We start from the raw sequence: 27,474 nt of genomic DNA, 5'->3' as shown, positions 1-27,474 counted from the left end.
GTGGAAATTTTACAGCCAGACTCTCCAACGTTATCTGTAAGTGCGACCACTTCCTTCACCGGTGCAGCTAGACAGTCTACGTCATCTTCAGTATGTCCACCACCGGTGCAGAGTGACCCTCTACGTCATCTTCAGTATGTCCACCACCGGTGCAGAGTGACCCTCTACGTCATCTTCAGTATGTCCACCACCGGTGCAGAGTGACCCTCTACGTCATCTTCAGTATGTCCACCACCGGTGCAGAGTGACCCTCTACGTCATCTTCAGTATGTCCACCACCGGTGCAGAGTGACCCTCTACGTCATCTTCAGTATGTCCACCACCGGTGCAGAGTGACCCTCTACGTCATCTTCAGTATGTCCACCACCGGTGCAGAGTGACCCTCTACGTCATCTTCAGTATGTCCACCACCGGTGCAGAGTGACCCTCTGTCATCTTCAGTATGTCCACCACCGGTGCAGAGTGACCCTCTACGTCATCTTCAGTATGTCCACCACCGGTGCAGAGTGACCCTCTACGTCATCTTCAGTATGTCCACCACCGGTGCAGCGTGACCCTCTGTCATCTTCAGTATGTCCACCACCGGTGCAGAGTGACCCTCTACGTCATCTTCAGTATGTCCACCACCGGTGCAGAGTGACCCTCTACGTCATCTTCAGTATGTCCACCACCGGTGCAGAGTGGCCCTCTACGTCATCTTCAGTATGTCCACCACCGGTGCAGAGTGACCCTCTACGTCATCTTCAGTATGTCCACCACCGGTGCAGAGTGACCCTCTACGTCAGGGGTGTCAAAGTCAAATGGACGGAGGGCCAAATAAAAAAATCAGCTACAAGACGAGGGCCGGACTGTTCGAATGTTCATTGAAAAATTTTTAAATGACGCATATAGTCTAGTGAACCTAATTGAACCTACTGAAAACCTAACAAATATATTACAATATGATCAGATAAATAAAGCAATATTTTCTTATGGCTCTGTCAGTAATCTTTAATTTTCAACAGACACAAAAGACAAATTTCCTTTATATAAATATCCCCATAACATGAACATTAAATGAAAGAAACCGGTATTCAAGGCACCATCAGTAGACTATATTTTCTATTTTAGCAAAAGTGGGCTAAATTTACTTCAAAGAAAAAACAATAATAGCAATTTTCTATCATCCACTCAACTGAAATATTTTTAAAATATAATTGGATTGAAATACAAAAAAATAAAGTGCAAAAATCTATTAATCAAAAACAACACTTTGTTTAAGGAGAAGTAACATGCAGTGAAAACAAATATTAAATTTTAACTTTTAAACTTGAACTGAGTAAAAACTCTAAATATGTGATTGCACAGTAATGTTCACTTGTTTGAGGTTGAGGGTGATACTTGGTGGTGTCCCATCTTTTCCACAAGTTCATCAATGTTCGGGGTAAGGCTCTGAGCTGAAGAAATCCTCAGAATTGAGTGGAGGTGTTCAGCAGTAAGTCGACTTCTGTGTGATGTTTTGTTCAGGTTCATCAAAGAAAACAGTTGTTCACACAGGTATGTGCTGCCAAACATAGACAACGTTTGAGCAGCCTGGATGCGCAGCTGGGGCATTGTGCCGGGGAGGAAACGGGCGAACTCCGCAGCACCCACTGCCGCATATTTTGCCCTCAGTGCATCATTGCATTGGAGGTCAATCAACTCCATTTGGAGGTTTGGTGGTGAGCTTTCCACGTCAACAGCAAATGGGTTACCGAGCAGTTCCAACCTGCTTTTTTGTGCTTCAAAGTCAGCAAATCGGCGTCGAAAGTCAGCGGCAAGCATACCTATTTTATCAGCCAACTGTGTGCTCGGGAACGCACTGGTAGAGAGCTTCTCTTTCATGGTCTGGCAGCTGGGAAAGTGGCTCAAATTTTCTTTCCGCATCTGCGTCTCCCACAGAGTCAGTTTGGTTTTAAATGCCTTCACTGTACTGTACATATCAGAGATGACACGATCCCGACCCTGCAGCTGCAAGTTTATTGCATTCAGATGACTCGTAATGTCACACAGAAAAGCCATTTCACACAGAAACATTCGTCTCGGAGTTGTGTTGTGTCTTTCCCTTTGCTGTCCAAGAACAGACAAATCTCCTCACGAAGCTCGAAACATCTTTGAAGCACCTTTCCCTGGCTTAGCCATCGCACCTCTGTGTGATAAGGCAAATCACCATGCTCCGTTTCTAACTCCGTCAGAAATGCCTTGAACTGGCGGTGATTCAAACCTTTGGCTCTGATAAAGTTAACTGTGCGCGTGATGATGCTCATTACATGCTCCATTTTCAAGGCTTTACCGCACAACGCTTCCTGGTGTATGATACAATGATAAGCTGTCAGCTCACCTGTCGCGTTTTCCTCTTGCATCTTTTCCCGTATCTTCGCCACCAGTCCGCTCCTGTGTCCACACATCGCAGGTGCTCCGTCGGTTGTCAAACCCACGAGTTTTTCCCAAGGCAGCTCCATCTCATTTACACATCTTGACACCTCTTCATACAAATCATGCCCCGTAGTTGTGCCATGCATAGGACGTAAAGCCAAAAACTCCTCTGTCACGCTTAGGTTGGAGTCCACTCCGCGGATGAAAATTGACAACTGGGCAATGTCAGAAATGTCGGTGCTCTCATCCACAGCCAAGGAATATGCAATAAAATCTTTTCCCTTTTTCACAAGCTGCTCTTTTAGATTGATGGACAACTGGTCTACTCTCTCGGCAATGGTGTTTCTGCTCAGACTCACATTTAAAAAGAGTTGCCTTTTTTCTGGGCAAACTTCGTCACAAACTTTAATCATGCAGTTTTTGATGAAATCCCCCTCCGTAAATGGCCGGGCTGATTTAGCGATCTCTTCTGCCAAAATAAAACTGGCCTTGACAGCAGCCTGGCCTTGTGATTTGGCTTTTTTGAACAGAGCCTGTCGAGATTTGAGGCCTCGTTTTAATTCCTCTGCCTTTTGTAGCCTTTGTTCCATGTCCATATTCTTGTTTTTGTCCGCGTGTTTCGTTTCATAATGTCGTCTCAGATTATACTCTTTCAGTACCGCCACACTTTCTCCACACAGAAGACACACAGGTTTTCCAGCTACCTTCGTGAACATATACTCCGACTCCCACCTTGTTTGAAACCCCCGGTTCTCAGTATCCACCTTCCGTTTTGCCATTTTTGATGGGTATCTGAAAGTTAATTTTACTGTGATGCTGACGACTGCTGTGCCAATAAATATTGAAATGAAGCAGCCTACTGCTCGGTGCGTCACCTTTGCATTGTGGGAAATGTAGTATTGGTGCGTGTAAAAGATCTGCGGGCTGCCGGCTTGCTGCGGGCCGGTTCTAATAATAAATCAAGATCATCCCAGGGGCCGTAAAAAACCTTCTTGCGGGCCGGATGTGGCCCGCGGGCCTTGACTCTGACATATGTGCTCTACGTCATCTTCAGTATGTCCACCACCGGTGCAGAGTGACCCTCTACGTCATCTTCAGTATGTCCACCACCGGTGCAGCGACCCTCTAAGTCATCTTCAGTATGTTTTTTTTTTTTTACACGTACATACATGCACGCACACACACACACACCCCTTTCAATAATGCACATACCAGTCATGTTCTTTCCTGTACTTTCTCCTGTAATGTTTTTAATTTCATTTGATTCTTAGTATCTCAATTAGATCTGCAAAGGTGTACAGAGGAAAGAGTCTTAGACCAGATGAAAGTAAAAACCCAATCTCTTCCTAATTCATTTTTTTGTCCACCTGCATTTTGTTGTCAGGCCAGTGAAGATGGTGGAAAACTGTATTAATTGTATTTACCCTAGATTACCCTTTCCCATTGTTATCAACCTAACTGTATGTCGTATAACCTTAATTAGAGCTCCTGCTCACCTGATGTACCATGCCAGGTACATATAATACTGATGTTCGAGGGAAGAGGTTACAGTGTGGTCTTTACTCTCAAATTCACTTAATGACTTACAAATGAAGAGAGCCAATGAGACATTAAATAATCTGAGGAATTTTATTTTATCAACAACGGTGGATGTTTCTTTAAAATAACCTTCACTCCACCGCATGCTGCCATGGGACTTCACCTGCTGGCCATGAGAAGTGTGGTCAGCTTCTCCCTCACCTGGAGTGCCTGTCTGCGGTCGTTGTTAGTGACCATTTGGCAGTTGGGGAAAGACAGGTGGAAATCCCACCTCTCCAGGAACTCAGCAGCTGGCCCTCCAGTTTTTTTTTGATTACGTGACATACACTAAGGCATTGTTAGAAGAATAGATGGTTGAAGTTCAATTCATGATTAATATACCGTAATTCACCAATACATTTCTTGGTAGTCCAAAAAATATTCCTATCAGGTTGTAAAACACAGCTGGCCTGGTACATTGTTTGCTGCCTCTGTTTGGAAGGCACTGTTTCCGTTTCAATGACTCAATGTTTTGGACAAAAACGGACGATGTGTCAAACTAGAAAGGGCAATGATCACAAGTCAGTCATAACGTGGCTAATATGCTACATGTAGCTTATCTATGTATGTAGTAGCAAGCTTAAAACAGAGCCTAACATTAGCTAGCTAGCCGCTAGGTGGACTTCATGTCATTGGAGGAGTGGGTTAGTGAGTGACTTTTTCCCTTATCGCTTTTCGGGGACTACAAAACTAGTGATGCACATGTCATTAGATAGCAAGCAATGTGAAAAGATTTGCTAGCTAGCTAGTTAGCATATCTCTTGCATTTGCAAATTCACTCTGGCTAGCTATCTACTATTGTCTGAGTGGGCCAGAGCGCAGAATAACTTATGAACGCGCAAGACGTGCTGAATATGGCCGGTGTAAGTAAATGTAGGCAAAAAAAAAGCAATTGTTAATCACGAATGGTCTATATAAAAATGGTCAGTGAGGTGTTCTGTCATTTGTGTCTGGAAGTAGCTAGCAAGCTAGCCAACTTTAGCCAGTTAGCATGTGTGCTTTGTTGGGACAACGCATAAATTGGCAGGCAAACTGCAGAAGGGCGAGCAGGATAATCCCCATCGGTTGTCAATGCAATTTTGAAGGCCAACAAAAGCTGAAAAGGTTTGAGAGGGTAAATATATTGTTCCTTAATTATATTTGAGCTCATCTTGCTCTGGCTAGCTTTAGTTGTTTATCTTACTGTTGTTGATGTTCACATAGGGAAAGATAGCCTACCTTTTTAAGGTTGTTTGATCACTAGGACTGTCAATTTCCCAAATGTAAGAGTGGTATTTAGCTACATATTTGCAGAAATCCATTCAAGTGTATTTTGTGGCTTTTGCCTAATGCGAAGTAAGGAACTAAAGTCGAGCTGTTGCAATTGCCTGTGAACACACAGTACAGTTTGAAGTGAATGATGACAGGCCATTGTGGCAAATTTATTGTTGGCATATACAGTGCATTCGGATTAGTATTCATACCCCTAGACTTTTTCCACATTTTGTTACATTACAGCCTTATTCTAAAATGGAATAAATTGTTTATTTTCCTCATCTACACAAAATAATGACCAAGAAAAAACAGGATTTCATATTTTTTTGCCACAAAAAAACATCAATATCACATTTACAGTACATGCGTTTTCAGACCCTTTACTCAATACTTTGTTGAAGCACCTATGGCAGTGATTACAGCCTTTAGTCTTCTTGGGTATGACGTTACAAGCTTGGCAAACCTGTATTTTGGGAGTTTTTCCCATTCTTCTCTACAGATCCTCTCAAGCTTTGTCAGGTTGGATGGGGAGCATCGCTGCACAGCTATTTTCAGGTCACTCCAGAGATTTTCGAATGGGTTCAAGTCCGGGCTCTGGCTGGGCCACTCAAGGACATTCAGAGACTTGTCCCCAAGCCATTCCTGCGTTGTCTTGGCTGTGTGCTTAGGGTCGTTGTCCTGTTGTAAGGTCCTGTTGTAACCTTGGCCCCAGGCTGAGGTCCTAAGTGCTCTGGAGCAGGTTTTCATCAAGGATCTCTCTGTACTTTGCTCCGATTATCTTTCCCTCGATCCTGACTAGTCTCCCAGTCCCTGCCGCTGAAAAACGTCCCAGCAGGATGATGCTGCTACCACCATGCTTCACCATAGGGATGGCGCCAGGTTTCCTTCAGATGTGACGCTTGTCATTCAGGCCAAAGAGTTCTATCTTGGTTTCATGAGACCAGAGAATCTTGTTTCTCATGTTCTGAGAGTCCTTTAGGTGCCTTTTGGCAAACTACAAGTGGGCTGTAATGTGACTTTTATTGAGGAGTGGCTTCTGTTTGGCCACACTATCATAAAGGCCTGATTGGTGGAGTGCTTTGGAGATGTGTGTGCTTCTGGAAGGTACTCCCATTTCCCCAGAATAACTCTGGAGCTCAGTCAGATTGGCCATCGGGTTCTTGGTCACCTCCCTGACCAAGGTCCTTCCACTGATTGATCCGTTTGGCTGGGCGGAAAGCTTGATTGAGGAAGAGTCTTGGTGGTTCTAAACTTCTTCCATTTAAAAATGATGGAGTTCTTGGGGACCTTCAATGCTTGAGACATGTTTTAGTACCCTTCCCCAGGTCTGTGTCTCGACACAATCCTGCCTCGGCGCTCTACAGACAATTCCTTCCTCCTCATGGCTTTGTTTTTGTTTTGACATGCACTGTCAACTGTGGGACTTTATATAGACTGGTGTGTGCCTTTCCAAATCATGTCCAATCAATTGAATTTACCACAGGTGGACTCCAAATTAGCTGTAGAAACATCTTGAGGATGATCAATGGAAACAGGATGCACCTGAGCTCAATTTTGAGTCTTATAGCAAAGGGTCTGAATACTTATGTAAGTTAGGTATTTCTGTTTTTGTCTGTAATACATTTGCAAACATTTCTAAAAAACTGTTTTGCTTTGTTAATTTGGGGAATTGTGTGTAGAATGACGAAAAAAAATATTTAATCAATTTTAGAATAAGGCTGTAATGTGGATATTCAGATTGGCTATGGAGCAACGGTCTGCGTGGACTCCAGTCCTGGACGAGACAGATGTTTTTATTAGGTTTTATTTGCTGCAGTCTATTAATTGTCCAAACCCGTGGCCACTTTCCCACTCAATATTGCTTTTGAATTTTCACAAATTCTTTAGTATACATAATTCCCAAACATTCAAAGACTTCATGAAAATGTGAAAATGACCATGTATCTAAGTGCTCGCTTTCCAGAAAATGGGGGTGTATAAAAAAGATTTGAATAAGATGTCCTGTTGCTAAAATGCTTTCAGTTCCACATTAAAAGAGCAGAGAATATACTTAATGGGCTGCTTGTAAATAGAGGTCTCTATGCGCTGCTCTCCAAGCTGACACAGTTATAAAGTGCACATGTAGTGATGATTTGTGTTTACACAGTGATTTTCTGTAGAATAAAGAGCAACTTTACACTGTGTAAAAATGTATCCTATCCATCACCTGGACCTGAACACTCACCACATTGACAAACTCTTATATTTCACAGATGTAGTATTGGATCAACATTTTTTATTTATTAATATGTTTCCAGGTATGTTTAAGGCATAATGGTGAGACATTTGCAGCATTCCCACCACAGGTGGCTGGTGGCGCCTTAATTTGGGAGGACGAGCTCATAGTAATGGCTGGAACAGAATGAATGGACAGATCAATCTGTTTGATACCATTCCATTTCCTCCATTCAAGCCCTTAGTATGAGCCGTCCTCTCATCACCAGTTTCATGTGATTCCAACACACTGTATTTCAAAATCTTATAGAGTAAAACTATTAAAGATGGTTTTTGTATGACTTCTCTTGTCTGGTGGCAAATCCCAGTCCGGGTCCTAGTTCGCTGTCTTCGGTATGCAATCTGAACAATGAAGCAACCAGGAAAAGACATGGTCTGATTCCTTTTTTTTTTTTTTTTACATTTATTTTGTTACAAATTGTTGTTTGACAACAGTGGTGTGAAAGGACCAATATTTCTGAGGTAACGTGTGAGATTTGAAAAAAAGTGAGTCCAGACCAAGACTGTAGAAGCCGCTTAAGTTATGACTTCATTTCTGGACAACCCCACCTGTAGTCATATAGGAAAACAAAGGGAAATAATCAGTTGTGTGCAGGGTTTAGAATTACAGGGTGGCTAGGGGGAACTTTGCAGCCCCATAACAAACCATCACCTTCTCCATTCAAACTCATGATAGATAATCAACATTACAGCTGATTCCAGGGGAGCAGGGACTGGAATACACATATATTTTACTGATAGATACGTATGAAACCAAAAGAGGAGAGAGAGGAGTTTACCCAGTTCTTTGACTAGAAGAGATTGTTGTTTCAGTAGAATTTGGTAAAAGGCTGATTTAGCCACCGCTCCTCCTGGTTGCAGGGCCACATATAGCTTTCTCATCTTTGCCATACTGGTTTGGGCCGCAGTGATTTCAGAGTAATCCTCATAATGGATCATTTTCTTCTGGAACAGGCCATCTGCTATTGGCATCACCAGGGAAATCCTTTGAACAAGTTGTTCCATGTTATCATCCACAAATTGGGCACCTGGGTTAGAGAACATTTGTTATTCAAACAACCTTAAAGAATGATTGATTTTCAGTGAATCTAACCGTGAATGTACAGGACTATACAGGTGAGACCGTAATACAGAAGATTTTCTTTTGGCATCATTTGACAAACATGACTTAAGAAAGACCTTGCATCAGAATTGTTTCCTGAATGAAAATGACATTCAGTAGTCACAATCTGAGTTACTAAAATGCATTTCCTATCAGCACCAAACAAAGCTTTTTTTTAAAGAGTTGAGCATGCCATATTTTCCATTATGAATATTTCCTCAGTAATATGCATACTGTTGTCTTGCAGATTGATAGACTCTTGACTTTAGGTCATCTATTTATTCATCACACCTCTCAGTGTGAATCTGGTCAATTACAGTCATGTTTTAGTTCCATTTTTTGAAATATCTTCTTACACAACACTAGTTCAGTAATATTTCAGCATTTATCCCATGCAAACAAGGCAGGTTACATTACCATACTGCTTTGTCTCCATGACTGCAGATTGATCCTGGCTAGACTGGGGAGTAGCATCTTGATCTGGCAAGAGAGAGAGACTCTCCATGACATTGTTTGTAAAGAATCAACATCCAATACATGTTCTGTATTTGTAGCCTGAGTTAAATAGAGCACATATTGACGTATGGCATGCAGAACTGCTTTTACTTCATTGCACAAGTAGGCCGACATTCAGGGGCAGCTTCCTGAGCACAGATTAGAAGCCTTCTTCTGGAATAAAAAGCAATAACAATGGAGAATCTCAATTGAAAATTATTTTTAGTTCAGGTGTAGCTCTAATTATCTGTGTCCTGGAAACTGCCTTTCAATGTTCAACTATCAACAATAGACATTTACATATTTACTATAATCAACTTTACAGTATGTGGAAGAATGATTAAAATGCACAAATGAAAGTACATTTGTTGCATACAGAATTTGTAATCAGTTAATTCTGAATTACCTTTTTTGCCCTCGGTCTTTAACTTATCTGCTAGATCAATCATTCCTATGTTCTCCAGGATCTTCTGTGTGATTTTCATAGCACCTTCTTTCTTGTAGGCCTGCACCATCTTACTCACTGTCTTGTGCCTGCTAGCATCCTCTAGACTGGCGATTGACATGGGATTGAAGCCTTCGAGTGTTTCCTCCATCAGGTTCCACTGGAAGGTCTCAAATGTAGCCTTGTCTAGTTTTTCTAGGGTAGCCAGCAGCCGCTGTGGAACTGGTGTGGCCATTGTAGATCACTAGAATGGGTCAAATATAAAAATATTAAATTAATACAACTTTACTACGAGCAAAAATATGGAGTCAACCATATTGACACATTGGCAATCTTTATTTTACCCATTACACCCAGGTACTTACAATATGTCTGTGTTGGACAGATAACTCCCAGTAACTCTTTGTCTCAAAAACTTTTTCTTCAGATTTTTACTTTCGGTTTTCTCTTTACATTCTCCACCCCTTTTTATCTGAATCAGAGGGCGTGGACTTCCAAGTGCAGAGTTAAGACTTTATATACAGACATGTAATCACATGTTTTATTCAGAGCACGTTGGTCTATCTCAGAAATAATTGATCCTGCTTTGCCATCTACCCCACTGGTCTCAGGTCTACAGGCTTCACCAAATACAACATATCTATTCTATACCAAATGCACATTTACTTTTCTGGATAGAAATGTAATTCTACATAATCTGGTCAGTGACTACCATCTAGTGGTGATCAGAGTTAATACAGGTCAGATTTAGATACAGATAACTTTGTCCTCAGAGGCAATTACTTATGCAGGAATCACAAAACATGCAGATATACCACATATTAAAAAACAAGAACATTAAAATAGCAAAGGATATTCTCCATGTGCTGCTTGTGAATACTGGTCTCTACGGTGACATAATGTAGGGATGGTGTGTGTTTACACAGTGATTTTCTGTAGAATAAAGAGCAACTTTACACTGTGTAAAAATGTATCCTATCCACCACCTGGACCTGAACACTCACCACATTGACAAACTCTTATATTTCACAGATGTAGTATTGGATCAACATTTATTTATTAATATGTTTCCAGGTATGTTTAAGGCATAATGGTGAGACATTTGCAGCATTCCCACCACAGGTGGCTGGTGGCACCTTATTTGGGGAGGACGACCTCATAGTAATGGCTGGAACGGAATGAATGTAACGGCATTCCATTTCCTCCATTCCAGTCCTTACTATGCGCCGTCACCTCCTCACCAGCCTCCTGTGATTCACACACACTGGTTTTCAAAATCTTATATAGTAAAACCATTAAAGATTCAGATGTCAAGGTTTTTGTATGACTTCTCCTGTCTGTTGGCAAATTCCAGTCCGGGTCCTAGTTCGCTGTCTTCGGTAGGCAGTCTGAACACTTAAGCAACCAGGAAAAGACATGACGTGATTCAATATTTTTCCTGTATTTATTTTGTTACAAATTGTTGTTTGACAACTGGTGTGAAAGGACCAATATTTCTGAGGTAATGTGTGAGATTTGAAAAAAAGTGAGTCCAGACCAAGACTGTAGAAGCCGCTCAAGTTATGACTTCATTTCTGGACAACCCCACCTGTAGTCATATAGGAAAACAAAGGGAAATAATCAGTTGTGTGCAGGGTTTAGAATTACAGGGTGGCTAGGGGGAACATTGCAGCCCCATAACAAACCATCACCTTCTCCATTCAAACTCATGATAGATAATCAACAGTACAGCTGATTCCAGGGGAGCAGGGACTGGAATACACATATATTTTACTGATAGATACGTATGATACCAAAAGAGGAGAGAGAGGAGTTTACCCAGTTCTTTGACTAGAAGAGATTGTTGTTTCAGTAGAATTTGGTAAAAGGCTGATTTAGCCACCGCTCCTGCTTGTTGCAGGGCCACATATAGCTTTCTCATCTTTGCCATACTGGTTTGGGCCGCAGTGATTTCAGAGTAATCCTCATAATGGATCATTTTCTTCTGGAACAGGCCATCTGCTATTGGCATCACCAGGGAAATCCTTTGAACAAGTTGTTCCATGTTATCATCCACAAATTGGGCACCTGGGTTAGAGAACATTTGTTATTCAAACAACCTTAAAGAATGATTGATTTTCAGTGAATCTAACCGTGAATGTACAGGACTATACAGGTGAGACCGAAACACAGAAGTTTTTCTTTCGGCATCATCTGACAAACATGACTTAAGAAAGACCTTGCATCAGAATTGTTTCCTGAATGAAAATGACATTCAGTAGTCACAATCTGAGTTATTAAAATGCATTTCATATCAGCACCCAACAAAGCTTTTTTTTTTAAAGAGTTGAGCATGCCATATTTTCCATTATGAATATTTCCTCAGTAATATGCATACTGTTGTCTTGCAGATTGATAGACTCCTGACTTTAGGTCATCTATTTATTCATCACGCCTCTCAGTGTGAAACTGGTCAATTACAGTAATTATTTAGTTCCAGTATTTTGTAGTATCTTCTTACAACACTAGTTCAGTAATATTTCAGCATGTATCCCACGCAAACAAGGCAGGTTACATTACCATACTGCTTTGTCTCCATGACTGCAGATTGATCCTGGCTAGTGTTTCAGCAGAGCTTTGGAAAAGGTTGATTTAGCCACTTTTCCTTTTGATTAGTCTCATCTGTGCCTGACTCCATCAGACATGACTTTCTGCACAACAACAAAATCACATCAAGGGATATTTCCCATGCAGTGACGTGGGTTGTCAAACAGGACATTCAGACAGGACAACATATAATGACAAATGGGCAAAATCTGCAAGGGACCATATGCATGTAGTAGCAATTATATTTTGTCTATATGGATCACATCCTGTCTGAGGTTATAAAAAGTAAAGGTGTCCAGACTTTTTTCAGTCTATTGACCAAAACGTTGATTTATGAAAAGTTCAAAACATTTTTGGAGTATGCATGACTGCAAATTCACTGGACTTTCACTTACAAGTATTGACATTTTTCTAATGTACCTGGAGAAATACAAGGAGTGCAAATAACTCTGTTTTTCATATCTGATCTATTTGACAAGCTGTTCTCACACTCATATGATTGGAAGTTAAGAGAAGTGAGAGATATAGAGAGTAAGGGAAGAGCAGAGAGAGAGGAGACGAGAGATAATTAAATTATTATTTTACCTTTGTCGATTGGTTTTGAGGACAAGCCATCAGCCACATCCTACAGTAAGCAGAAATTAAAGCAATTTACAAAATCACAATTGATATGTTTGAAAACCATAATATGAGCAGCCTTACAGCCCCAAGAAGCACCAATCTGCACTAACTGTAATTTTTTTGTCAGACATTTGTAACAACACAAATAAATAATTATAACATATTAAACTTCTGTACTGTAACACCTTTATCTGTTTCACCTGTCCTTGTGATTGTCTCCACCACCTCCAGGTGTCGCTTATTTTCCCCAGTGTATTTATCCCTGTGTTTCCTGTCTCTCTGTTCCAGTTCGTCCTGTCTGTTTCAAGTCAACCAGCGTGTTTTTCCCGTACTCCTGCTTTTGCTATTCCCCTTTTTTCCCTGTCCTCCCGGTTTTGACGCTTGCCTGTTTTCTGGACTCCGTACCCGCCTGCCTGACCAGTCTGCCTGCACTGACCTCGAGCCTGCCTGCCACTCTTAACCTCCTGGACTCTGAACTCGTTTTGACCTTTTGCCTGTCCATGACCATTCTCTTGCTTACCCTTTTGGAAGTAATACATATCTAATACTCAAACCATCTGCATCCTGTAGCTGCATCTGGGTCTGGCCTCGAGCCTTTATACATTTAGCCCCTCCCCACTAACTGTAATTTTTAATCAGACATTTGGAACAACACAAATAAACAATCATAACATTTAAAACGATGTAAATATGAAAATATATACAAAATAAGACTTGTAGTATTGTCACGATCTTCGGAGTGAGGAGAATAGATTATTTTAATGTAGATGAAAGAACACGACGAACACTAAACAAATGAACAAAATAATTTGACGACCGTGACCACTATCAATACTGTGTGAAAACATGCAACATCACATAGACAATAACCCACAAACCACAATACAAAATAGGCTACCTAAATATGGTTCCCAATCAGAGACAACGACAAACACCTGCCACTGATTGAGAACCATATCAGGCCAAAACACATAGAAACAGACTAACTAGACATGCAACATAGAATGCCCACTCATATCACACCCTGACCAAACAAAACATAGAAACAAACAACGCAAATAATGGTCAGTGTGTGTGTGACAAGTATATAAGAACAAATAAAAAAGAGAATAAAATTATTACTCTATTACCCTATTGCTAACAAAAATCACACAAATAAAACTAAATTGCACAAATCCTATATCACACAAATGCACAAATAGAATAACACACTTATAAAGACGAGAATCTGATTATTACACTATTGCACTTCAAACAAAAAAACACACAAACTAAATTGCATAACTAATTGCACAATTAATTGCATTACTAATTGCATTAGTACTGTACAAAGTTAGAGGTGTGCTATTTGATAGATTCCCCTGCTCCCCCAACCTCTGTCTTCCAGTAGGGAGATCTGAGGTCAACCTACCCCCGCCCCCTCTTCATCTTGTACTTCTGAGTGGGAGACCTTCCCAGGCAGTAGCCTGCCTTGCTCACAAATTAGAATCAGGGCCACCACTCCAACAAGGTTAATTGACCCACATTCCCACACGGTGACATATCATTGACGTGAGGTGCAAATGAGCGATAGAAAACCGATCGTGCAAATGTCACCATTCCGAATGTTTTTGCAAGACGCCGCCCTGGGCGGCTGCCCATGTCGCCTATACCTAAATCTGCCACTGTTTACAGGATATGAGCAGACCAAGAGTTATGTTGGCAATATTATTCTGTGTTTTCTCATCAAGCCATAGATGCATCTCAGTGAAGGCCAAATTCACTTACCTGTGTTGGAGGGAGTGGACCAGTCTTCACATCAGCAGAGATATTCACCTTGTCTTTTGGACATGCTGTGGAAGCAAGGTCAACATTCTATATTTGGTCTATGATTTAGGTGAACTCAATCAAGTCAATACTTGGATACTAAGTTCAATAGTAGTATTAATTGTTATAAAGTGTTATACCAGGTGGCTTTGAACTTGCAGATACACGGGGGGTGCCAACACCTGATGTTTTACTTCCCTCCACACTTCCCAAGTTCTAGAGAGAGGGTATGATAGAGGGAAGAGTAGAATAAGGAGGAGACAGTTATTAGTATGCTATGTTCCAATGCCCACATAAGCATTACCACTTAAATGCATGACAAATACATTTTTTTATTCTGAGTGGTACAGTAGTGTACATAGCAGAACATAGCTTTAGTGTCTTGTTCTGTACCAGTTTTAGCAGCACTTGATTGACGGCATCCTGTATCCCCTTCTTGTGCTTCTCAAACACTCTTCCTGTCACAAGGAAGCATTCTGAAAAATAAACAGGAAGAGTTCCAAACGACATGTATCAGTGATGTGTAAAACTCTTAAATAAAGACACACATGCTTACGTTATGACAATCAAGATGTACACAATCCTAACTGGATGAGTATAGCTACCCTATGTGATAAAAAAAATGAATATTCCAACTACACTCCTGTACTCTTACCCTTGAAGGGGGGTCTCTTAGAGGGCTCATGGTCCCAGCACTTCTTCATGAGCTCCACCAGGTCCCCTAGCCCCTCGACCTGCTCTTTGTCCACTGCCTCCAGGGAAGGCCTCTGTCCTCTGTCTTTGATGAGAAAACAGAACCTGCTGAACTCTCTGGCATGGACATCTAGAAGAGATTGAAGAGTAAAGGTAAGGTGCTCCAAGAAGTCTTAAACAGTCCTGCCATATTTCTCTCTGAATGTACTTGTAGATGTAATGTTTCTGAACAGTTATTATTGTCTATGTGGTACAGTATAATGTAACTTTTTTTATTATTTTTTATTATTTTATTTTAAAAACCTTTTTCACAATCTTGTGAAACCTGAACCCTCCAAGATCCCCCAACAGTTCCCCAATAGCTGTCCCTCAACCATTTGAGACCCCTCCCACAGTCCCCCCCCCCCCCCAAGAACCCCCCAATGCACTAAAAACCAAGATAATGAACAAAAGAGAAAAAAGGAAAAGACAGAAGAAAACAGCAAACAACAATGCAAAAAATATATACATTTAAAACAAAGGACATCAAGGACAACTGAAATCATAACAGCAATGCCTACTTTATATGTTTGTGTGCATGTCTGGCACTGTTGCATGTATGTGTGTGTTCTTGTATGTGTTTATTTGAATGAGAGTGTGTGTATATGCATGTGTACAAACACCTGCACGGCATCAGCCTCTGGCAATCCGGCATTAGTTGTAAAAACACTGCCACTTAGTGTCATTCAAATTTACTTTTATTATGTTTTATTTGGACTTTTCTGACCATCATTCTCTTTATTTTATATTTTGACCGTCATTCTCTCTCTCACACAGCAACTCCACTCCCACTTGTCTCCAATTCCACATACCAACCCTCAGCTTCCCTCAGCCCATCCCATCTACCTCTGCTGGTCACCCACTTCGTATTTCTACACAACACATATCTTTCAACTATGATATGATGTTTGGTATACTTTCCTATTTATATTTCTATTTTTATTCCTCCGCCAGTTTTTTGATCCTTTATATTGGGCAGACAGACCATTTCCCTACCTCCTCCCGCTGCCACCCGCCTCCTCCATTTTTGGGGCAATGCTGTAATCAATTGGTTGTACTCTTGGATTGAGCAGACCTTCCCGTACAATTACAACTCTACCATTACAATTTAAAATATAATTTAGGAACAAAATACCCTTTTCAAACATCTTTCCCACAAATACAGGTATTTTATCAACCAGCACATTTGAGTTCAGCCATAATATTTGTTGTAATATTTGTATATTATCTTTTGAAATGTAAATTGTAGCCAGCTCTTTAAGGCTTGTTTGAAAAAGACAGATACTTTGAAAAAAGTATCAATTTCAATTAATCGAAAATGTGACATGGCAATCTGCACAAAGGCAAAAAGGCAATTTTTAAACAATGGATGAGCTTTTCTTATTAATCTACTTGAGAACCATTTAGGGTTCAAATAAAACTTTTGAATGAGTGAAGCTTTTAGAGAGAGGTTTAGTGCTTTTATATTTAATAATCTCAACCCACCCATTTTAAATTCATTATATAGATAGGCTCATTTTATTTTGTCTGGTTTAGCGTCCCAGATAAAGCAAACTATTTTTGCTCATATAATTTGAAAAACGAATCATCGGGAGTAGGCAGCTCCATAAGTAAGTGAGTAAACTGAGATATCACTAAGGAGTTAATCAGGGCAATTTTTCCATAAATAGACAGGTATTTACCTCTCCATGGTAGCAGGATTGTGTCTATGTTTACAAGTTTTCTATTTAAATTCATTGTGGAGAGCTTATTTATATCTTTTGTGAAATGAATACCGAGTATGTGTACTTCACCATCAGCCCATTTTATAGGTAAGCTGCAAAGTAATGTAAAAGCTGTATTTTTTTAAGGATCCAATAGGTAATACTGTACACTTATCATAATTAGGTTTTAGTCCAGAGAGTACAGAAAAGTTATCTAGCTCTTTAACTTCTTGGTGGCGGGGCAGTATTTTCACGTCCGGATGAAATGCATGCCCAAATTCAACTACCTGCTACTCATGCCCAGAAGATAAGATATGCATATTATTAGTATATTTGGATAGAAAACACTCCGAAGTCTCTAAAACTGTTTGAATCATGTCTGTGAGTATAACAGAACTTATTTAGTAGGCGAAACCCAGAGGACAAACCATTCAGATTTTTTATTTTTTGAGGTCACTCTCTTTTCAATGGGGTTTCATTGGGAATCCAGATTTCTAAGGGACCTTCTTGCAGTTCATATCGTTTCCACTGGATGTCAACAGTCTTTAGAAATTAGTTGAGGGTATTCCTTTGTGTTATGAAGAAGTACGACCATCTTGAACGAGGGTCACTTGAAGTGTACTGTTAGATAGAGGCGCATGACCAGAAAGCATGCTTCAGTTTGTTTTCTTCCTGTATTGAACACAGATCATCCCGTCTTCAATTTTATTGATTATTTACGTTAAAAAATACCTACAGTTGTATTACAAAAATAGTTTGAAATGTTTTGGCAAAGTTTACAGGTAATTTTTGAGATATTTTGTAGTCACGTTGAGCAAGTTGGAACTTGTGTTTTTCTGGATAAAACGCGCCAAATAAATTGACATTTTGGATATATATCGACGGAATTAATCGAACAAAAGGACCATTTGTGATGTTTATGGGACATATTGGAGTGCCAACAAAAGAAGCTCGTCAAAGGTAAGGCATGAATTATATTTTAATTTCTGCGTTTTGTGTCGCTCCTGCAGGGTTGAAATGTGCTTCTCTCTCTTTGTTCACAGAGGTGCTATCCTCAGATAATAGCATCGTTTGCTTTCGCTGAAAAGCCTTTTTGAAATCTGGCATGGATTCACAACAAGTGTAGGTTTAATTTGCTATCTTGCATGTGTGATATAATGAAAGTTAGATTTTTATAGTAATTTATTTGAATTTTCCCTGGCTTTTTCCCTGGCTTTTGGCCAGGTGGGATGCTAGCGTCCCACATATCCCTGAGAGATTAATGAGACATTGCAGGGATCTAATCTAGCTTGCGGATTTAACATAAAACTTAAGTCATCGGCATACATGGACACCTTTGTTTTTAAGCCTTGGATTTCTAATCCTCTAATGTTGTTATTTGATCTGATTTTAATAGCTAGCATTTCGATGGCCATAACGAATAGATATGGTGACAGTGGACACCCTAGTTTAACTACTCTTGACAATTCAAAACTCTCTGAGAAGTAGCCGTTATTTACTCGTTTACACCTGGGGTTGCTATACATTATTTTTACCCATTTTATAAGGGAATTACTGAAATTGAAAAAATCCAGGCATTTATAAATAAAATCCAATATTACTTTATCAAATGCCTTTTCAATATCTGCTATAAATACCATTCCTGGCTTCTTATATGTTTCATGATGTTCTATTATTTCTATTAGTTATATTATCTCCAATGTATCGTCCATGTAAAAAACCTGTCTGATCAGGATGAACAATACCTGGTAAAACCCTTTTAATTCTGAGTGCTATGCATTTTGCTAGTATTTTTGCATCACAAGATTGAAGTGTAAGAGGCCTCCAGTTTTTTTTATTTGCCATCTGGGTCTTATTTTAATAATAGAGAAATTAGACCTTCCTGCTGAGTACCTGACAGACCTGTTCTATAGGAGTAGTTAAAACAATCTAACAATGGAGCTTTTAGTATATCCAAAAATATTTGATATACCTCTACCGGTATGCCATCAAGCCCTGGGGTTTTTCCAGACTGAAAGGATTTAATAGCCTCAAAGTTCTTCCTCTGTAATTTGGCCTTCGCACTGATCTTTCTGTACATTTGTTAATTTTAAATTTCTTATATTATTTGGAAAGAATTCCTTAACTTAATCTTCATTCAGTGTGAGAGGATGAGACGGAAAACATCTGCCTAAAATAATTAGCTTCCTCTTTTAAAATATAATTCGGAGAATCATAGATGACTCCGTCTTCAGTAACGAGTTTCTGCAAATTATTTTTGTTAGCGTTCCTGTATTGGAGATTCAGGAAGAATTTTGTGCATTTTTCTCCATAGTATCTCCACGTTTGCTTTAATTTTGTAATAGATTACATTAGATCGTTCTTGAATAAGTTCCTCAAGTTCTTTTTGTTTTTCCTCTATCGTATTTTGTATCTCTGTAGTATCGTTTTTATTGCTATCTACCTGTACTATTAGTTAGTCTTGTTAGTCTTGTTTCTTTAGCCAGAAACTGCTTTTTTTTAAATTATTGATGAATATTGAATTGAATGACCCCTGAAGGTACAAACAATAAGGGCATATGCTGAACCTATATTATACTGGAAAGATACATTTATAAATTAAGTTAAAAATAACTTGTCCTCCAGTAATCTTTGATTAAATATCCAATATCCCTGTCCACGTGGAAAATCTACTAGAGTTATGTGAATGCCAATTAGATGATGATCCGATCGCATTCTGTCTCCTATTAAAACTTTTAAAAACTTTTTTAAACTGATGCAAGAGCGAAACAGACAAGAAAGTAGTCAAGACGACTAGCTTGATTAAGTCTCCTCCATGTATATCTCACTAGGTCGGGGTTTTTTAGTCTCCAAATATCTACTATTTCTAATGTGTCCATAATAGTTGTGATTTCCTTAAGGGCACGGTGATGATAGTTTGTACAGTGATTACCTTTACTGTCCATTGAGGTACTTAACACTGTTTTATAGTCTCCTACCATAATGATTAGATCATTTGTTGGTATACATGTTTTTGAAGAAGTGTAGATCATCCTGATTTGGACCATATAGATTAATGAGCCAAATCTCTATTTTGTCCACTTTCATATTCAAAAGAATCCACCTTCCTTGCAAATAATTCCTGATTATCTGCACATTCAGATTGAAATGTTGGTTAATGAATATCATCACATCCTTTGAGTTCCTTTGTCCATGACAGAAAAGTATTTCACCACCCCATTCCCTTTTCCACGTAACTTCATCTAAGCATGTAGAGTGAGTTTCCTGTAAACAGTATATATATTATATTCCTTTTCTTTTAGCCATGTAAAGACTGATCTTCTTTTTTTATAATCTGCCAAACCGTTACAATTATAACTAGCTATGTGTATTTCACCCCTTACCATAACTAGATACTATTCTCAGGCTAATTTGACCATAATTAGTGCTTGTAAAGTTACTGCCATCAGTGGTAATATGAAGGTCGAAACTAGAGCTTTCAAATGTCTGATATTTAGAATTCAAGAAATAGGTTCTAGCAATGTTTTTTTTATTCCCTTGCCTGTTTGCCTGTGAGCCAATGCCACAGATGTTAGAAAATTGAGACAAATGATGTGTGTAACAAATCTGAGTAGGTTGATGTGTATGATATTGGATATGATATAATGAGAGTGTGTATGATGTCTGTATAAGAGTAAGACTATAATTTGTGATGTCCAAATAAATAATAACTCTGCCAATTTGCATGTTTGAGTGTCTATGTGTGTAACATGTAGTGTGTGTATAGCCTTAATATTCATAATTGTAATCCATATCGTATCACCATCATAGTTGCATCATAATTACCTTTAACATAATTGAAAAACACATCCCAGCATTTCCATAGCAATTGACGTTTCACATGATCATGAAAGTCACCTTGCATTACTCTAGAGACGTCTTCACTACAGTACAAATGTATTCCGTACAATATGTTATTATTCCCTAATGCCCCTATTTTGATATCTTCCCCTTGCTTTTTGTCAAAATATATACATTTGTAGACAAATACATAAAAAAGATAGACAAACAATAAACACATTAAATTATAAAACAGTTCTCAACAATAGAGAGGGAGAGAAGAGAATAGAAAATAAAAGAGAGGGTGAGAGAAGAGAGCGAGATCAGGTGTGTGTATGTATAAGTTCGTATGTGTAAGCAAGCATGTAGTACGTGTGTGTTCATATCCACTTCATAATGTTCAGATATTTTAAACAGTTCCCATACCTTCTTTTTTTTGTAACCTGAAGTCCCTGTAGAATTTAGTACAGCCACGGTGTGGCTATAACGTAACGTTACTATGCATAGCAAAGTGCAATGAATGTGAGTATAATGCACCATGAAGATGTGTTACTCACCAGGATATGGCTTCGACTGACCAGTGATGATGGACCACAGAAGTATACCATAGCTGAAGAAGAGAATGTGTGTGAGAGAGAGAGAAAGAGTCATTATAATGTAATATATGTCCATATCGATTATTCTTGAGGCATTTCGTGACGTACCTGTAGATGTCAAAGGCACGAATGGGTTTGTATGACACATTTTCCAAAGCCTCAGGGGGCATGTAACTAGATGTTCCCCCAGCATTCCCAGGGAACTCTTTGCTCATCTTGGAAACACTGTGGGACACCTTGGCCAGACCAAAATCTGCAAGCTAGAGAGAAAGAGAGAGAGACACAGAGACAGAGAGAGATAGTCTTCAGTTTATGTTTGGTTTATGCATTACAATTACTGGCAGTATAACTCATGTCATCTAACTATATTTGTTGAAATAGTTAATCATCAATTAATGGTAATATCAATAATAATAATTATAATATTGCCTCAATAATACAAGCAATAGTGCTATTGAACCTCAGTTCATGCTCGTGTTCCCACCAGTTAAAGCCTAATCAGAACCAGGAGCCTGGAACTTGCCTTGGCATTAAGGTTGTTATCCAGCAACACATTATTGGGCTTCAGGTCTTGATGCAGAAGGGGTGGGATGAGGCAATGGAGGAAGTTCATCCCCAGAGCGATCTGGTGGGCCAAGCGACAGGCAAGGGGGTGGGGCCAAGGTGGATGGAGAGAGAGGGTGTCCAGGAGGGATTCCAGTGTCCCCCTCTCCATGAACTCCATCACAAGACCCAGCTGGATGGAAGGGCCGCAATTGGGGGGATAATCCTTGTACACTCCAAGAATCCTTATCACATGGGGGCTTGTACTCTTGCGCAACATTTCTGCCTCATTATGCAGGGAAGTGCTAGAGCTGGGATAAAGTTAGCGGTGGGAAGGAGAGGACAAGGGAGGGGGTGGACAGAAAGAGTGAGGGCAACACAGGAATATTGTCTTAACTAAAATGGTTGACCACATCATGAAAGACAAATCAGTTTATAATGGAATATAAAACTCATTTAATTGACATACAATCAAGTGTTTAAAGTATAGACATTTTACCCATCATCACATTGTAGCAACTTGATGGCCACATCCAATCCCCAAACCACATGTCTGGCTTTGTGGACTTGTCCAAACCCTCCTGCACCAATCACTTTCCAGTTCTCCAGACTGTTGTTAACAATTACTGCTGCCGGGCTTGACCAGTCCATCTGTCAATCAAAATGATCTGTAATGGCATTCAGTGTTTGCATCAAATAAGTTCCACATCAAGTCAAGTCGCATCAAATCTCATCAAGTCACATGGTATTGGTTCTCCTTTTTGAGACACTACTGTAGCTAACACTGTCCTTTATAAGGTTGTTCCATACACTCTTAGAAAAAAAATGTGATATCAAGAACATAAGTGTTCTTCGGCTGTCCCGATAGGAGAACCCTTTCAATAACCCTTTTGGTTCCAGGTTTAACCCCTTTGGTTACAGGTAGAACCATTTGTGTTGTGGAGAAATGACCAGGCAGGAGATGGGAGTACAGTTAGTTTTTTGTTTAGTCAAAACCCCTCGTGCTCTACATTTTCTGTTCCATGTCAAACCCGTTCCACAGATGGAACCATGGACATGGTTCAGATGGAACCAAAAAGTGTTCTACCTAAAATAGGGACAACCAAAGACCCCTTTTGGAACACTTTTTTCTAAGTGTACCTTAACAATGCAAGGTATCTTTTTATCTTTATTTAACTAGGCAAGTCAGTTAAGAACAAATTTTTATTTTCAATGACGGCCTAGGAACAGTGGGCCTGTTCAGGGGCAGAAAGACAGATTTGTACCTTGTCAGTTTGGGGGTTTGAACTTACAACCTTTCAGTTACTAGTCCAATGCTCTAACCACTAGTCTACCCTGCCGCCCAATGTTGAGTTATCATTTAGTTTACCATGGCACAGTCTCCGCACTACGTTACTGTGCATCAACTTACCTCCTGATAATGGTAGCATTCTTATTATGTGTATAAGATTAGATAGAGTTTCCATTGTATTCATTATGCTATGAGTTCCTTACCTGTGACCGTGCTTAAGAAATTATGTTCCCTGCAACACTCCTGTATTTAAATGGAATCTTCACTTAATTTATTTTACTCTCACTACAGACTCTTAGGTGTTTCCACTTCATTTTGTTCATCAGAGGAGGGTGGAGACAGAAATGTTGAAGTTGTACAGTCAGGACTTGACACATTTTCTCCACCAGATGGCATTGAATGCAGTGGGATGGTGTAGCATGCATAATTGTGTTCTATTTGAGACTATACTAGCCATCTGTTTTTATTTGAAAAGTATCCAATTTATTGATTGTACTATATAAGCTAAGTTTCCATCCATTTGGAGACAGATTTTCACATGAATATCCCGAATCTGCATCAAGAAATGATGGCCATTTTCCCACCAGTGGTGTTTCCACCAAACAGACTTGTTGTGGATAGTAATCGGTGTGTGATGATATACTGCACACAAAATGTACTTTTTCACTTAAGTTTTCATCTACCGAAAAAAATCTGAAGTTCAATGTGTTTCTATCCCATTTTCAACTCTACCGATAGTTTTGTCACAAAAACTGTTTAGTTAAATAGCAAATGTGCCTCCTCTGGTCTTGACTGGTACGATCTAGCCAACTGCTCGCAGACAGATACAGTGCCGGAAGGCTGTGCAGGTAAGCTAGTCTACATGATGAGATTATTAAGAGTGAGAGTATTTTTATTTGTCAAATGGCAGTCAATCATCGATCATCATGTCACCAGAATAAGACCCTCAATCTTTTTTTGAAAGCGGCATCAAGGTTTCCGTGCACTTTCACCACCCTATGACTGTTCATCGTAAGTTATTTCATCTGTAGCCTAATAAACTACATGGTTTCCCAATATGTATTGGGAGGACCACACACCATATCATCATGTGACTCCAAGTTTACTTCGATGTGATGGTCATAATATCAATATTTGCGCTTCAAGGCGTTTCCACCGCCATTTCTCGTTGTCATAGCTATAATTGTACCGAAAGATACGTATGACTTTACTCTCATAAAAACTGTGGATGGAAACGTGGTTAATGATTACCACAGATACATTTAAATATATATATATAATGCCTTACAGTACAAGTACAGAGCAGACTAAAATGATGGTTCACTAAAGTCTATGTCAATCTTGAACAGGATTATCCATTTTGAATGCAATTTGAATGAAGTTGATGCTTTACTATCTTTGTGAAAGTAGTAGGGTGTAGATTGATGAGGGGAAAAAAAACGCTTTAATCCATTTTAGAGTAAGGCCATAACCTAACAAAATGTGGAAGAAGTTAAGAGGTCTGAATACTTTCTGAAGGCACTGCATGTCAATCAGTTTTGTGTATTTTTGACTCCAATACCCATTAATGGCAAAGCCAAAACAGGCTTTAAAAATGTTTGCTGATTTACAAAAAATACGAAAAAAAAATAGCACATTTACTTAAGTATTCAGAACCTTTACTCAGTACTGATTTGAAGCCCCATTGGTAGTGATTACAGCCTCAAGTCTTCTTGGGTACAAGCTTGCCACACCTGTATTTGTGGAGTTTCTCCCTTACTTATCTGCAGATCCTCTCATGCTCTGTCAAGCTGGATGGGCAAGACAGAATGGCTGCAGAATGGATCGGCAAGACAGAATGGCTGCCTCCGGTAAGACAAGGGGTCGGTGACTTTAATGTTGCCACGAGTCCGACCGAGGGTGGCTCCCCTTCCCGGTCGGGTGGCGCTCGGCGGTCGTCGTCGCCAGCCTATTAGCTGCCACTGATTGTCTTTCCTCCCCCTCCTTGTATGTTTATTGGTAGCGCCTGTTTGTGACGATTAGTTGGGCTTTATTAGACAGCTGGCCCGCCTGTTTCTTTGTGCGTGATTAATTATTGTGACCTTCGGTTCTGTAGTAGAGGAACGTGTTTGTTCCTGGTCGTGTATTCTGCTGTACTATTTTCGTCCCCCGTGTTTGGGGCATTTTGGTTTTGAGCACCCAGTGTTGCGTTATTGCATTAAAGAGCACAGTATTGCACTCTCTGTTTCCTGCGTCTGACTCCACACCCACGACATCCGGAGCGTTACAAATGCCAGTTAAAGTTCTAAAACGTTTGTTTTAACTACCAGAATGAATACTCAGATATCAGCAAACACAAATCAGACTGATTAAAGCATTCCTTGACACTTTTTGATTTAGTTTACCCTGGGACAGTGTCTTTTACTGAGCAGAAACTCGCCTCTTGTTAATGATGACTTACCTAACATTCTTAACACTCTTATTTGTTAAAATAAGTAGCAGCTGAAATCACTAACTAAAGATCTCATAACTCCAAATATGATTTATTTTAATCATAACACTTGTAGGTTCTTACCGTGTATTATTGTGTTAGGGATTATATTCCCAATCCCCTTGCTCTTAAATGTTGTTTACTTGAAGAATTTTACTTTCATTTTCATTGCATTCTAGTCTCCACCCCTGTATCTGGATCTGAGAGGTGGAGTAAACGTTTCAGTGCTTACTTGACAGCATGGAGTGCAGTTAGCATGTGGAATGTACATTGCCTACATGTTTTTGTAATATTTGAGATCGTCACTACATTTTACAGTGCCTTCGGAAAGTATTCAGACCCCTTGACTTCTCCACATTTTGTTACGTTACAGCCTTATTCTTACACTCAACCCACTGCTGGTGTGTGCAACTAAAGACCTTTATTTTCCTATCATATAGCACCTGGTTCCAATTCAAGGCATTTAGATTATTGTCTGATCTAAATTAAGGCTTTTTTTCTGGTAACCCTTCCAAAGAGCCTATTGGCATGGATTTAATTATCTTAATTATTGCCCTAATAGTAGGAAGTGATATATTTATTTTTTAGCTTTTGTTTTGTACCCATTGCCTGATTTATGAAGGTCAAAGAACCATTTGTCTCTTACTTTGTCTTTCCCCATGGTGATGGAAGACAAATGGATTTTACATGTGTTTTACCAAATGATTATATCCCAGTGAAACTGGAAGTCATGGAAGGCCACAATACAGTTCCTTAAACTGGGATTACGTTTTTTTTTAAGTGAAATGTTAATGCAGATCTTATTTTGTTAGATGTTATTTGCCGATAACTTCTACACCTATCTAAAGTACTACTTGTAAAAAATATATACATTTTTTCTCTGAGCAATTGTATTAGTTTAAAAATAGTATAACTTCCCCATGTTTTGGATCATATAGTATGGGGGGGGCTGCAGCACCCCCTGAAAAATCTGAATTTAAAAAAACATGAATAAGGGAAAGGGAAAGGATTATACCTAGTCAGTCGTACAACTGAATGCATTCAACTGAAATGTGTCTTCCACATACAAACAAAAGTAGTGCACTGGGCCTTTAGTAGTCCTGTATTAGCAGACCGACATAGCTGTCTGTTGTAGAGGCAACAACAAAAAATCAGTTGTGACAACTAATGTTATCACAACCAAACTACTAGTAGGTCTAGCTAACGTTAGCAAAATTGAATGAAATAAATATAAAATTACACTTCATACACTTACACTTGTTTACTGCATTACGGAACTCTTTTTTGTCCTCTGGTTCATTCAATGCTTGTGTCACGTGTGGTTACTGTAGTGATCCATCAGTAGCAGTGATATCATCAGGGTTTGTCTCTCAAAAGCCCTCTAGAGGTCCAATTAGCCCTGAGAGAGAGAGAGAGAGAGAGAGAGAGAGAGAGGCAGGCTATGGGGGACCGACCGGCTGTGTAATTACATGTTTGGATACATTTCTCTCTACTCTCAACCCCTCCACACACACACACAATCACAGACACACACATAGAGAGAACAAAAGCCACACTGAGACAGTGATTTATCAGAATTATTTATCTGCCATGCTGCTGTCAGTCATCTATAAAAATCTGTCTGGAACACAGTTGCTTGTTGATACTCTGTGGCCAGAGTGGGGGTTACACAAACACTCACACCCATGCACTAATACAAACATGAACACACACATACACACCCCATTCATTAAGCTAGCTGAGGTGTGTTTGCCCACCTCCCATG

At 39.6% G+C, this 27,474-nt stretch overlaps 2 protein-coding genes across 8 annotated transcripts; both read right to left on the bottom strand.

The window, feature by feature from the left end:
• Nucleotides 1-7,883: 7,883 nt before the first annotated feature.
• Nucleotides 7,884-10,428, bottom strand: LOC110521475 (apoptosis-associated speck-like protein containing a CARD). Its single transcript, XM_021599053.3, has 5 exons — nucleotides 9,908-10,428; nucleotides 9,504-9,786; nucleotides 9,020-9,082; nucleotides 8,280-8,528; nucleotides 7,884-8,049 (listed from the first exon to the last, which is right to left on the bottom strand). Exons 2-5 carry the CDS (start codon nucleotides 9,775-9,777, stop codon nucleotides 8,030-8,032), a joined length of 606 nt encoding a protein of 201 aa, XP_021454728.1. The 5' UTR covers nucleotides 9,778-9,786; nucleotides 9,908-10,428; the 3' UTR covers nucleotides 7,884-8,029.
• A 149-nt stretch (nucleotides 10,429-10,577) lies between these two features.
• On the bottom strand, nucleotides 10,578-25,978 carry LOC110521454 (receptor-interacting serine/threonine-protein kinase 3). 7 transcript variants are annotated; one of them, XM_021599007.3, is made up of 12 exons: nucleotides 25,794-25,978; nucleotides 22,448-22,616; nucleotides 21,929-22,259; nucleotides 21,514-21,665; nucleotides 21,367-21,419; nucleotides 15,211-15,378; nucleotides 14,949-15,031; nucleotides 14,696-14,771; nucleotides 14,517-14,581; nucleotides 12,714-12,753; nucleotides 11,361-11,609; nucleotides 10,578-11,130 (listed from the first exon to the last, which is right to left on the bottom strand). In XM_021599007.3, exons 2-12 carry the CDS (start codon nucleotides 22,597-22,599, stop codon nucleotides 11,111-11,113), a joined length of 1,389 nt encoding a protein of 462 aa, XP_021454682.3. In that variant the 5' UTR covers nucleotides 22,600-22,616; nucleotides 25,794-25,978; the 3' UTR covers nucleotides 10,578-11,110. The 7 variants fall into 7 exon arrangements, 4 of the variants coding, with proteins under 4 accessions (XP_021454682.3, XP_021454708.3, XP_021454698.3 ...); XM_021599033.3 differs by having other exon boundaries at nucleotides 15,211-15,333; nucleotides 25,794-25,929; XM_021599023.3 differs by having other exon boundaries at nucleotides 22,448-22,599; nucleotides 25,794-25,918.
• Nucleotides 25,979-27,474: the final 1,496 nt, after the last annotated feature.

The sequence above is a fragment of the Oncorhynchus mykiss genome, chromosome 1 (genome assembly GCF_057628025.1).
Source record: "Oncorhynchus mykiss isolate SJ-2025 chromosome 1, ASM5762802v1, whole genome shotgun sequence".
Classification (NCBI taxonomy): domain Eukaryota; kingdom Metazoa; phylum Chordata; class Actinopteri; order Salmoniformes; family Salmonidae; genus Oncorhynchus; species Oncorhynchus mykiss.
The sequence above is the reverse complement of the archived record's forward strand: the minus strand, read 5'-3'. Positions and strand labels throughout refer to the sequence as shown.

What these genes read in the sequence shown, in the direction of transcription:
- LOC110521475 (XM_021599053.3), bottom strand. Translation starts at nt 9,777, where the DNA reads ATGGCCACACCAGTTCCACAGCGGCTGCTGGCTACCCTAGAAAAACTA. An exon ending in CATGGAGACAAAGCAGTATG is followed by an intron (nt 8,529 to 9,019) that starts GTAATGTAACCT and finishes TCTCTAACCCAG; the next exon opens with GTGCCCAATTTGTGGATGAT. An exon ending in TCTTCTAGTCAAAGAACTGG is followed by an intron (nt 8,050 to 8,279) that starts GTAAACTCCTCT and finishes ATATGACTACAG; the next exon opens with GTGGGGTTGTCCAGAAATGA.
- LOC110521454 (XM_021599007.3), bottom strand. Translation starts at nt 22,599, where the DNA reads ATGGACTGGTCAAGCCCGGCAGCAGTAATTGTTAACAACAGTCTGGAG. An exon ending in ATAACAACCTTAATGCCAAG is followed by an intron (nt 21,666 to 21,928) that starts GCAAGTTCCAGG and finishes CTTTCTCTCTAG; the next exon opens with CTTGCAGATTTTGGTCTGGC. An exon ending in ATCAAGTGCTGCTAAAACTG is followed by an intron (nt 14,772 to 14,948) that starts GTACAGAACAAG and finishes CCCTCTCTCTAG; the next exon opens with AACTTGGGAAGTGTGGAGGG.